The 13,089-nt window shown below is 39.0% G+C and overlaps 1 protein-coding gene across 1 annotated transcript in view; it reads left to right on the top strand.

Moving 5' to 3' along the window:
• Positions 1-2,699, top strand: part of LOC106829631 (cytosolic beta-glucosidase) — a 104,641-nt gene extending 101,942 nt beyond the window's left edge. The window contains exon 5 of the mRNA XM_014838847.3: positions 1,915-2,699. Within this exon, the coding sequence (XP_014694333.1) occupies positions 1,915-2,117 (203 nt within the window). The 3' untranslated portion in view covers positions 2,118-2,699. The remainder of the gene's footprint in view (positions 1-1,914) is intronic.
• The last annotated feature ends 10,390 nt before the right edge of the window (positions 2,700-13,089 follow it).

Here is a 13,089-nt window from a genome sequence, read left to right as displayed (position 1 = left end):
TCCCTAGATTGAATTACAAGGCAATTAAAGGAGATTGTTGGTTTTTGGCCTGGTATTTGGTTTTAGTTGCTTTAATTCTTAGGGATATTCCATCCAGAACTTCAATTAGGTTTTTTACAAAAATTATTATAAAAAATTAGTATTTTGCAGATTGTAGTTGACAGAATGGGGAGCAGACACACAGGGCAATGTCGACAAGTAGGAGGACAAGGAGTATCTAGTAAATGATTTAATTTCTGCAAAGCTTGATGTGTTTGAATGTTATACATTTCATTTTCCAACAATACTTGTATTTAAAAATAAAAGAATACTTTTATTTAAAAATTAAAAAGAGCCAATCCAGCTTGGCTTAATTCCTGCCTCGAGGACATTCATAAACATTCTTTAAGAAGAGCACTTTACACGCCTCCGTGAACAAAGGTAAAGAGGCTTTGTGTCAATTAACCCATCAGGAACGTTTTGTCTATGGAATATCCAGAGTCAAAAAAAAGATCCAAGAAGATTTTGGAGACCAACATATGGGTAGCAGTATATGAGTGAAGTGCTTTTTCTTTTCTTTTCTTTTCTTTTCTTTTCTTTTTGGTGAGGAAGATTGGCCCTGAGCTAACATCTGTGCCAATCTTCCTCTATTCCATATGTGGGACACTGCCACAGCATGGCTTGATGAGCAGTGTGTAGGTGTGTGCCTGGGATTTGAACCCGCGAACCATGGGCTGCCAAAGTGGAGCATGTGAACCTAACCACTATGCCACCAGGCCAGGCTCAGAGTATAGTGCTTTTAAGAGACCTGAAAAATATAGATTTACCCCAAAGAAAAAATTAAAAGGTGGATCTTACTTTGCTGAAACTAGAAGAGTCGTTTTCGTTGAAAGCAATCCCCAGTACAATTAAAACTTGATTTATTATATGAATGTTCATTTCCATCCAACTTATTTTGGAATATGTCTTTCTTGTAAAGGAAATCTGCCCTTTAATTTAATTTATACCCTGAGAAACAGATATTAGTGCACCTCATAGATAGGGTTTACTTATTCTGGTTTTAAAAAAGAAAATGCTCAATGCAGAGATTCACACAACCTCAGAGTTTTACCAAACTTAAAATATTGGTGAAAAAAATGAGTCAATTTCCTGACTAAAGTGATGGAAATCAATGCAAAACTACTTAGAGAATTCTGTACGCTTTGACATGTCAATATGGAGTCCATGGATGGGTTTTGGGAGCATCCACAAACGAAATGATATAGAATGTTGTGTTTGGGCCTCGTGCGTTTGTCGAGGAGGTGGTGCCTTGCGTTGGCTCTTGGAGAGCTTAAGCACCACTCTGAGTTTAGATGTGGGGCAGAGGGGGTGCCGTAGCGTTTTTGCACCTCCTCAGTCTAGGATATAGGCACAGCCAGAGCTGTGCGCTGACCCTTTTCATTTTGGAGGTTCTATTTCCAGAATTATAAGACATGTCTCAATTAGGTATGAGGACACATGGTAAGTGCTGGGGCTTCCTCGGCTTTGTTATTATCACTTTGTCCAACCTACCAGTGGGCTTTCTGAATTATCTGAAGGTTGTACTTATAAACTGGGCAGTGTTTTGCTGAATATAATTCTTGGTAATAGGGAGAAACTCTGTGTGTGTGTGTGTTTGTGTCTGAAAAGAAGTATTAAAAAGATGTGTATTGAGTAAATAAATGAATGAATTAAATGAAGGAATAACCAAATAATTAGAATTATGTAATTTAACTCTCGAATAAATCCCCTGCTTGGTTGAAACAGAACATTGGAAAAGGGGATTGACAAAAGGCTTTTACTGTTCCCCTGTGATCCCATGCAGGAGAAAGAGACCCATACTAGTCATCAGAGATTTTGTCTGTGTTCTCATAAAACCTTCTTGGAAATGGTAATTTTCTTTTTTTTTAATTTCAGCTATCCAACTTGATAAAGTCAATCTTAAAGTATATTGTGCGTGGTCTCTTCTGGACAACTTTGAGTGGGACAGGGGGTACAGCAGCCGGTTTGGTCTCTTCCACGTTGATTTTGAAGATCCAGCTAGACCCCGAGTCCCTTACACATCAGCCAAGGAATATGCTAAGATCATCCAAAAGAATGGCCTGGAGGGAGATGCATAAAAATGATGGCTGGGCAATTTCACCTGGAGAAGAGGCCTCTGCTTTTGGAAAGAAAATCTGCTTTGGTGATCCCTCAGATAAACTCAAGTTGCCTTTGTAATCAACAGCTCCTACCAACAGATGGTGATTGTGAAGTCTGAATATGTAATGCCTGCGGATGTATTTAATGATGGCCTTACTCTATTTTCATTTGGATCAATGAAGTTTTCAGGAAAAATAGAATAGAAAACCACTGAAATTGATTTTTATATTAAGAAATCAGATAGACTTGGAAACTTCAATTTAAATCCTTAGAATTTTTCTAGAAAAAAGAACGCAAAATTTATCAAGACAGTATACTCGTGATTTGCAACTCTAACAGACCACTTATTACAAGAATACTTGTTTCTGAGCCCATTTGTTCTGGTTACATAAACTATTGTTTGCTTAGTGGATCCACTGTTGTGGTTCATCATTTTTCTACTATTTAATCTAGTATAAAAAATCAAAATTAAAACTTAGTCACATTATATAGTTATGCGTTCTATTCACCAAAGCGATTAATTGGTAAACCATTTAATAAAATCGATTTGTTGATGTTGATTGGGCACATGTCTTATTTATGTATGAACAAATACATCTTCCCATTGCCTGATGCACTTTTGAAAAATAATAAATTAAGGAAACAAATTAGACTGTGAATAGCAGCAAAAGTATCTGAGTGTTGATATTTGGCAGAAACTAGATTCCTGTTCCAGAGTGGCACCAGATTAAAAGCAAAATAATAAGTAGGGCATGGTCTCTACTTTTGAGTACTTTTTAAAGTGTAAGATCCATAAGAACATTGATGACGTCCATCAGTGAAGGCATGAACTGATCGACCTACATGAGTGTAGGCAAAGGAGGGGAGGACTCATGAGCCGGGTACTTAAAATGTCTGAGATGTATATGGGGTTGATTGGACTTGGATGTTTTCCTGAGCTTCCTCAGTAGTAGAGCCAGGGCTCCTCCTGGACAACACATCTTTACTCCAGCAACCTTTCATATTTGTGGCATTTGGACCCTCACATCCATGTTTAAGCAATGTTTACTGAACAGTCATTTGTGTATCAGGTTTAAAGCTAAGCGGTAAGTATGATCATCCCCATTTTGCAGACCGAGCAACTGAGGCCACACTGATGTGCATCTTCCTCTGGTCACATTAGGACTTGTTTACTGCACCTGGCACTGCCTTGGCATCAGCTCTATTCTCTGCCCAGCATACTGTAGGTTGGGGCGCCCTGGAAGTCTGCCCTGCCTTTCTTGAATAGAGGAAAAAAGAAACAAAGGTGTGGAGCTGCCTTACACAGGAGAAGTGAGGAAGGTGGTGTTCTGTGCCCTCGTTCTGCTTCCCTGAGGAAACTGCACACGTGTTGCCATTCTCAGAAGGCTTTCGGCCCTGTGCGGACGCTTTGTCATTTTTTAAAAACACTGTGGTCCATTTCCAGATGATTTTCATGTTCATAATCAGGGAATTATTTACAGCAAAGAACACTCTCTCAGTAACTTTGGACAGAGTGAGAAAGAAATGGTTGTAGTAGTTCAATAAACGTGGATGCACTGGGGAAAATTATATTAAGATTAAAATGGTATACATAGGAAATTCTATTACATCTTTGCCACTGGTCTGTTATTTTTATTGTTCAATGAGACATTATCTCACAATTTGTGTTCGTTTAAAAAGCACATTTCCAAATCTTATTTCATTCCTCTCCTATCCAGCCTGTCTTTTTCATTTTTACCATGTATCTTGTTTACAATTTATGTGTTCTCTTATATTATCTTGCAAGACAACTGAGTTTTCCTTTTAATTAGGATGTTGCTTTGAATATTACTTATCCTATAGGGCATATTTACAAGTTTTACAACAATACAAATGAGCACTGTATTTTTGTTACCAAAACCAGAAAATTAATGTTCGCGCTGTAAATAAAACGATCTGTCAAATTTGGTCTACCAGGTGAAATAAACATTCTAGCTGCGTCGCCGGGGCCTCCTCACACTGCGGTGGCCGTCTGCAGCTCTCTGCTGGGTTTTAAAGGCCAGCTCTTCGTCCCAGAGATGGATCAAACCAAGGGTCCTCCCTAATTACTCCTGTAAATTAGACTTGCCAGGAGGCTAAGGTGAAGGAAAAAAAATCCACCAGCCCCAAACCTAACAGACCCTGTAGTATTTTAATTAATGTTATTTTTAATTGCATGTATTAGCATTTGAGAACAAGATTGATTGGCTTTTGCCTGTCAAGGAAACAGAACTTGAATTCTTCGAATGGAAAACCAGGAGTTGTTAATTATACTTAAAAATCCATAGATACTGTACTTAGATGTCTTGAAGGTCATCTGAGGCTTGTAAAGCACATGTTTTATGTCTGTTTTATCTAAGGAGAAGCTTGAATATCACAATGATAGATTGGATCGACTCATATTTCTTTTGCTCTACTTTCCTTCCTTGGTTTTTTTTTTTTTTTTGTTTTCTAAGGGGAAATGTGAACACATGTTATTAATTTCCTGGGATCACTTTAAAGAATTGTGTCTTTTGGATAGTTTTTATTTTAGAGCAAGTCATTTCTGAATTGTTAAAATCATACAGAAAATAAGCATAGCCCATTTTCATTTTGATGTGTAGGACTTTAGTTTTATAAGTCCTGTGAACACCAGCAGGAAATGTTCACTAAATTCTTTATTGAATAAGATACAAGTTCTCATTAAGAAACCTGTAAACCAGGAAGCTGGCCACCTTGGTATTTGACTGCGGAGTGCCTGTCAGGCTTTTGTGCTCTGGGAATTTGTGTTCGGCTTGCAGCTTTTAATTATTTTTATGAATGAGGGAATAATGAATACATTCAAAATATATTGAAAAAATTCTCCAACACTGACTGACCAAAAAGTAGATTTATATGATAATCTTTAAACACCAATTCTATTGCTCTGTGCTAAGGCAGACAGGAAATAGAATACTGAGCTTCATTATTGAGAGAGCAGAATAAATCAAAGCTGATGGAATTAATACTGTTTAATTACTAGCAATACACCTTACCTGGAGAACACGCATTCTTCACTGATCACAATATTTTAGGGGCTCCAGTTGTCCTGGGAGGGACATAGTATTGAGCACAAAGCATGGTGAGCCTTAAAGAATGAAATTAGAAGAAATTTTGACATCGAGACACTTTGTGATGCCTTTAGAATTATGGCAGCATGAGGGAGAATAAACCTTATAAACTGGGCAGTAGGTGAGATGGGAGACGTGCTTCCGCGCTGGGCAAGGGTCATGGGAAGAGCGACTCCCGATGGTGAGAGCCAATGAGTGTTTCTCGTAGAGCAGACAGGGCCTGTTGTCTCAGATTTTCCCAGCGTCCACAAGTGTCACTTGACCCATGACTGGCTTATGTGACCTTTCGTGAGTGGCTATCGGTAGCCAGTATGAGGCAAATATAGTGTAAGAATGTGGGCTCTGGAGCCAATGTGCATGGTTTTAAATCTTGGCTCGGACATTTATTAACCAAGTGACATTATGCAACTTACTGAACTTCCCTGTGCCTCAGTTTTCCTAACTGTAATATGGGCTCCTTATGCAGCTGTTGGCAGAGTTATATAAGCTAACAGATGTAACAGGTTTAGAGCAGTTGGGCACGATGAGTGTGAAACGCTATTATAACTCTCAAATTTGTTCACACTGATCCTCCAGCAACTCGCCAGTTACAGCTTAGATTTTTCCCACCCTGGTCCTACCTCTGGTTCCCACAGACATTTCTGCTCTGGTAAGTTGTGATTCACTGTCTCTCCAATTTTCTGTCTCTCCAATTTTTGTGGCAGTGGTTTTCCCCGTGACCTTAATTCTCTGACGAGTTGTTCATGTTCAGTTTGTTTGGCGTTTTTCTTCTTGTTAGGATGGGAGCGGCGACCTCCAAGCTCCTTACATATTGGACTGGAAACCATAAGTCATCCTTATTTTTATAATCACTAGAATTGAAGGTTTCCAGCAACCCAATCGGTACATATTTATTAAACTAAACTGTGTAATACATAGTAGAGATGCAGTACTGCAGACAAAACGGTTCTTCTCTAAAAAAGTTCATAGTCTGGTTGGGGAACTAGGACCGAGATGTGACATGATAACAAATGCTGCCAGGTGAATTTTCCAGACGCTAAGAGGAGGGAGAGCTCTCTCATAGCTGGGATGGGCAGATATGGCTTCATGGGTAAGGAAAGGTAATATAATATAAGAAATAATGTGGACAATAATAAAATATAAGTAAAATAAGTACAAATGTAGAAGCGGAAAGCATAAAGCCTGCCGGGCGTGGGGAGCAGCGCCCAGGCCAGTTCACCTTAGGGAAGAGAGTGGGCAGGTTGGGAGTAGACTATGGAGTGTTCCGATGTTCTTCAAAGACATTTTGATTTTCTCTTGGAGTAAGGTTGAAGATTTCTGAACAGGAGGGTGATGATTGAAAAGCAACATGATGAAAGTTGGCAAAGAAACTAGGATGTAGGAACCAGACAGAGAGTTGCTTGGAGCAGAACATAGGTGATGCATTCAGGGCGCTATTTAAGGTGGGAAGTGCATACAGGAAAAGTTAATGTGTAATTATAATTAATGTATCAAAAGTACATAGGAACTTAAATGCAACATTGTCTCTTGCATTGGATCCTGGAACAGAAAAAAAGGATATTAGTGGAAAAACTGGGAAATCCAAATAGTCTTTAGTTAATTAATAGTGACTAGTGTTACCTTCTTAGTTTTGGTATATACACCATGGTAAGATGTTAACGTTTGGGGAAACTGGGTGAAGAATATGTGAAATGCTCTGTACTCTCTTTGTAACTCTTTTTTGAATCTAAAATTATTCTACACAAAAGTTTTAAAAACGTACATGGCAAGTTAAGAATATATTCAGAGAATATCTTAGATATAGACATACGTTGTAATCTACGAGGATAAAAGGAAAGAAATAACCACTGTTAATGTCTTGATATTTCCTTCTCTCTCTCTCTCTGGGTTGTGGTATTACAGCTGTTTTCTTCTCTTTTTTTTATAGTTGGTTCCCAAGTTTTCCATACTTAGCTTCTGTTTTCTTTTATTATTAGAAAATATTTTTAAAGAGTAACTTCAGCAGTGAAGATGATTCATTGGATGTTGGAGTAATGGAGACATAAGTCAATGCTGGCTCTGTAAGGGAACAATGGCACCATTGATAGAAATTGGCAAGAGGACACATTACTCCATCTAGGTGATACTTTCAACACATCATGGCAACAAATATTTCTTAAGGACTTGTTACAGTTTTGAAATATTTAAAAGTTAATTGCTACCTCTAGTCCATAAACGCCAATTTACTATATCTGTGTCATACATAATGTTTTTGGTTTGTTTGCCCTTGTAGATGGTGAACATCTTGAGGTCTTATTCATCTTAATGTTCCTAGTACCTAGCAAGATCTCTGGCATATCTAAGTAATTTGTAAATAGTTATTAAATCATTGATACAGTGATGTTAGGTAATCAGTTCTTATTTGCAATGGAAACTTAAGATGTAGGCTGACTCATTTAATCCTTACAAGAACCATGTGAGGTAAATGCTACAATTATTATTCCCATTTTACAGATGAGTAAGCTAAGGCAGAAATAACGTAAGCAAGTTGTCTAAACCATAGAGCTAGTAAACAGTGGAGCCAGCATTGCAACTCAGACAGTCTCCTTCCAGACATCAAAATGCTACTTCATATTCTTTCCTGATAAGGTTGTGGCAGAGTCAGGGCTGGCACCCGGGGCTCTGGCTCCTGGTTATGTTCCATGAGCTTCCCTGCCACATGCTTTAGCCACACTGTAACATTTCAGTGTAAGCTCCTCCACGTCTCTGGAATTTCATCTGATTTTCCACACTTCACAGCTAGTCATTTCATACAATGGTGGATGTCTATTTCCTTTCTTTCCTAAGACTTCTGCTGTCCACATCAACAATTATTTTCTTTGATTTTGCACTCACTAGGCTATTTTGCTTTTGAATCCTGTCTTCTAATAGTCTAGTTACTCTTCCCAGCAATGACATTGACCAAAACAAAATTATTCCCGTGATGAAAGTGTTGCATTTCCAGTCACCATTTGAGCAGATGGAATGGTTCAGCACGTGGACAGTGTCGGGCAACCCAGGGCCTGATCGCAGCTTCAGCCTTTACAGAATGTGTGACCTCAAGCAACTTACTCGCATTTCTGATTCTTATTTCCCTCATCTGTAAAGCGAGAATTAGAATAAACTAACTACTTTATAGGACTGTAGTAAAAATTAAATGAGATGATATATGCAAAATAACTTCAAAACACTGTCCGCTAAGTGATAATTACAATGTCCAGTAAGTGGTAGCTACTATTAGGATTTTCTGTTTCTATGAGTGCAAAGACTGTGAAAGTGGGAAAATAATTCAGACAATCTAGTCTTACTGCATGCCTACCTTGCTTCCTATGTCTTTCATCCACACTAACAGAGTTGATTCCCTGAAGGGCATCCACTTGCAGCTCCAAGATACCAGCTCACCCTTCTTGCAATGGAAGCTCATTCTTCCCGAGACTGGAGTTCCGATTCAATGCTCAGTTCCCCCATTACTTTTCCAGATCCACCCTGCCCGGGAGATAGAGGCCTTCCTTCTAGAAGAGTGACTGCCTTTCCAAAGCTGCTGCCTGCTGAGTGATGATTTAGAAACTTTCCTGCATCAAATATAATTCTGTGTTTGGCTCCGTGTGCCTTTTGTGGGTTCAGGTTCCATGTCACGCAGAACCAAAAGCATTTTATTTACCACTTACATAGCAACAAAGAAGACTGGCGGAGAAATCACACTGTGTTTTCCATTCTCCTGTAAATGTCTCTCTCTTTTTTCCTTCCCCGTAAATGACAATACACGGTTCTTATTACTTTAATGGACTGTGAATTGATTTGCGTGCAAGATGGAACTAGCGAAAGGGTTTGGCTGAGGATAAAATGTTTTTTCCTTCTCTGTATTTCATTTTTACAGTAGAACGCACCCCTGAAACCCTTCCAGATTCCCTACCTTCTGATCTTACTGTCTATTATAATTCTGCCCGATGGCAAACTTCTTATTGACTCTAAATTACATTTAATCCTGTTAAGATCACTTTTTACTGAAAGGCATGTGTTGTGACGGCATTGACGGGAGTCCAGAAGCCGAGATGCCCAGCCAGAGGAAAATAAACTCTTGGAGCTTTCTAATGCTTGTCATTTTCATGCTGGGCCCAGCTGTGTAGCCTCTTGAAGAATGCAGAGGATGGGGGTGTTCAGTGCAGATAATAGTGGGCTCCCGGGTAGTGTGGAGAGCTCTCCACCACAAGAAAATAATCTTTTGAGCCCAGTGGACTAAGAACCAAAGGCCATTTTGAGTTAAGACAGTATGATTCTATTAGTGAAAAGCCCTTGCAGGGGAAAATTGCCTGTGCTAAAATCTGTGCACAAATTAAAATAACAGGGCTAAGGGGACAAATATCTCTATAAAAGGCTTTATCACTCTAGTGGATAATAATATCCTTGTCACACTAGGATCTGGGGACCTAAAGACTTAGGAGCTTTTTACATAGCATATGGGCCTTCTTTACTCAACTTTAGCCTGCGCAATAAATCTGTTCTTGGGTGCTTACTTGATGAATTTAAATGCTGTGGCAAAGCATACTTTTGTTCTCATTAAGAAAAAGTGGAAAACAAGGTCTGCGTATCATTGCTGTCTGTTGACACCTTATAAGATTGATGTCATCTAAAAGCCCCATTTTGGCTAAATGCATTGCATGTGTAAGTTTCCTATAATTTGCATAGGATTTTGTGGCGACAAGTACTGTTAATATTGCTGTTTTGATCTGGCGTGAAAAATTTATTTAAATGCGTACCTTGCTTTAGAATAAATTCATTAAAAGGGGTGAATTGGAAAAAAAAAAGCTGTCAGCACAAATGCTGTTCATTTTCCAGGGTGACGGAAATCAAAAGTCCCAAGGTCTGTAACTGTTGAATAGCCAGCTTCCTCTATCACAGTGCTATCTGGGCATCCTCATTGATCGGGCGGCAGCTGCAAATTTAAAGCTTATGCTACATTTCCCTAATTCCATGACAGAGACAACATGAAGAATGGGCTGTCATGTATTCAAAAATTGTGCTGTGTAAGTAAATAAAGACACAGTCCATAATTCTATAAAAGGATGATGGCAACATTTATTCTAGAATTAAGCAATAATGAAACAGATGATTCTTTGAGCTCTAGCAATAGGCTAGGGAGTTTAGTACCAATACATCTCTTTTGTAACCTATAACAAAATTCAGATAATAACCAACTAGTTTTATTTCCTCCTGTCCTTTTGTGCTCTCTCCCTCTCTTCCTTTTCTCTAACCTCCTTCTTTTCTTTCTCTCATCTTTTCCTCCCTGTCACTTTATCTTTTCTACCTCATTCTCATCTTCTCTCTCCATCCACTCACTCACTCACTCACTCACTGACTCTCTTAGTCTTTCATCAGAAATTTGATAAGAACATATTTTGGTTCAGGCATTGTGCTGGCACTGGGACTACACCATGACCAAGGCAGATATTGCTTTGATCCTCACGAAACTTAAAATTTATGTGGAAATGGTGCTGGATTACCCAACATGAAAACCAGCTCTGTGCTTAGGGCACCAGCAAAGGAGCCACCACCTTCCTCAACCCTCTAAAAATCTTAGGATATGATGTGTGGAGTACAGCATTGATGCAGTCCTGAAGGGAACTAGCAAAACCGTGTTGGACATCTTACATTTATTTCAAAGTTTTGATTTTTTTAAGTTCAAAATCCATATGGTGTTGAAGGAGACACCATTATCTTGTCAGAGCTTAGGGCCTCTAAAAGTCTTAATAGAGAACATGTGGGGAGCAAGTAATTAGACAGTGACATTGAACAAGTAATTAGAAGTGTGATGAGTACTGTAAGGGAGAAGTCCAGAGTGCTGTGGAGCATGTGACAGGGGGCTTAACCTCTTCTTTTTTCTTGATGAAATCCAAGACATGCACACTTTAAATTATAGCGGAATAAAGCCCTTGAAAGGGTTGGTATTTACAGTGTGCCTGGAGTGGGTGAGGGGTGGGGAGAAGTAATCACTCTGGCTGCCCATGAATTGGATAAAACCACTGTTCTGGGAAGGGTGGGAAGTAGTTGAAGACCCTCAAAAAAGGACTTGCATAAGATAAAGATGTTTTACTCTAACAAAATTGAATAGTTGGACGATCTTGACTTCAAGAAATAAAAACCATTTCCTTTATCTCCAAATGGTAAGGATCCTACATTGGAGGATGGATCCTCCAAATGGAAGGATACCCTTCCCCCCAAAGGGTAGGGAAGAGAAGTTTCAAGTGAAGGCCGCATCACCTGCATTGTATGGATAAGCTTTAAACATTCTGCTTCTCATGGCTTTGAGGTCTCTTGAAGGCCTAATATCAGGACTATTGATATGATCTGGGATGACTTTATGATACCGTTAGGAACAGATTGCACGGTCCTTAGGAAGTTTGATGTGTATGTATGTTAATCATAGTATTATCTAGGTTACTATGTTTAAGTGTATGCCAGTGGTGCTCAAACATCAGTGGGTATCAGTATCCCCTGGAGGGCTTGTTAAAACACAGATTGCTGGGCCCCATTCCAGAGTTTCTGATTCAGCAGATCTGGGCGGGTGGGAGGCTGAGAATTCACATTTCTTGTCAGTTGCTGGGTGATGCTCCTGCTGCTGCCTATTTTGAGAGCCTTTGGTGTATGCCCATGAGTCAACTAACCTTAATGGCGCGAGGTGGAAAGAGTATTAACTTAAGAATCAGAAGACCTGAGTAGATTTCTAGTACTACTGTTTAAATGCCTTGATCATCTTTTCACTGAACTTTTCCAAATTTCTTCCTTATTGTAGAATGCATGTTCTTATAAAAAAAATTGTTACAACGATCAAATTACATATCTGAAATCCTTTGGTAAATTGATAAAAACCCTCCGAGTTTTAAAACTTTTTCTTAATTCTTAGCATGATCATATATCTCTCCCTAGTGTGTCCAGTGAACAAAGGCCCGAAGATTGGAGAAGGTGTCTCAGAGGTTGAAAAGAGCAAATCTCTGACCTCCAACAATCACCATCACAATGCAGAATGCAGTGCAGACTATCAATATGCCACAAATCAGACATTACAGAAAAGCTGGGGGTGACCGAGCTTGTGGTGTTTCCAGAAGTTTCTGTCTTTGTCGCATGTGGCAATCTGTCAATTTTGGGGGTTGGGGGGAATCAGAATTGCCAGTTTTCTCAGTCAGATATAATTTTGGGTGAATGGATGAAGCATATTGGCCAAGAGTGGCTGAACCTCCTTGGAGAGCTATAGAGTGTTAAGAAGGAATGTTATGGTTTTAAGTATTAAATGTAAAAACAAAACAAAAGTAAAAATCCAGCAACAAGCTATTTTAGCTGTGTGAAGCAACTCATTCTTGTTGACTGAGGAATCCCAATTGTCATTTTTATTTTCTGGCATTTTTACTCATTATAGGCTTCCTTTTATTCAAGTTTATAATTAGACCTTAAATGAAAAATTTTTCTATCCCAATCAACTAAAAATGAGACCCCATAGTTTACTCACTGTCAACTTCTCAAGATGCTTTATACTTAGTCTCCTCTGAGCCCTTCTGGTTCGGAGCTGTTTTAGGAGAAATAGGTTATTCTGATCACTGGTGAAAATCTGAGCATCAATGTGTCCTTGAAGCATATCCATGAGATGTCACGGGATCACAGCAAAATTGAGAATCCCCTCCAAGGGGTTACCGGAAATCTTTTATTTGGTCATTAAACTGTTCATAGAACTTACCACTTTCATGTGGTGACAGAAAATCATTGAGAAAGGTCCCTCCTGTCCAGCAATGACAAGGAAAACATCCCTGAGTATCAATTGTCCTAGTGGTGGTTG

The sequence above is a fragment of the Equus asinus genome, chromosome 3, assembly GCF_041296235.1.
Source record: "Equus asinus isolate D_3611 breed Donkey chromosome 3, EquAss-T2T_v2, whole genome shotgun sequence".
NCBI lineage: Eukaryota > Metazoa > Chordata > Mammalia > Perissodactyla > Equidae > Equus > Equus asinus.
This window is presented reverse-complemented; position numbering and strand designations above follow the sequence as displayed.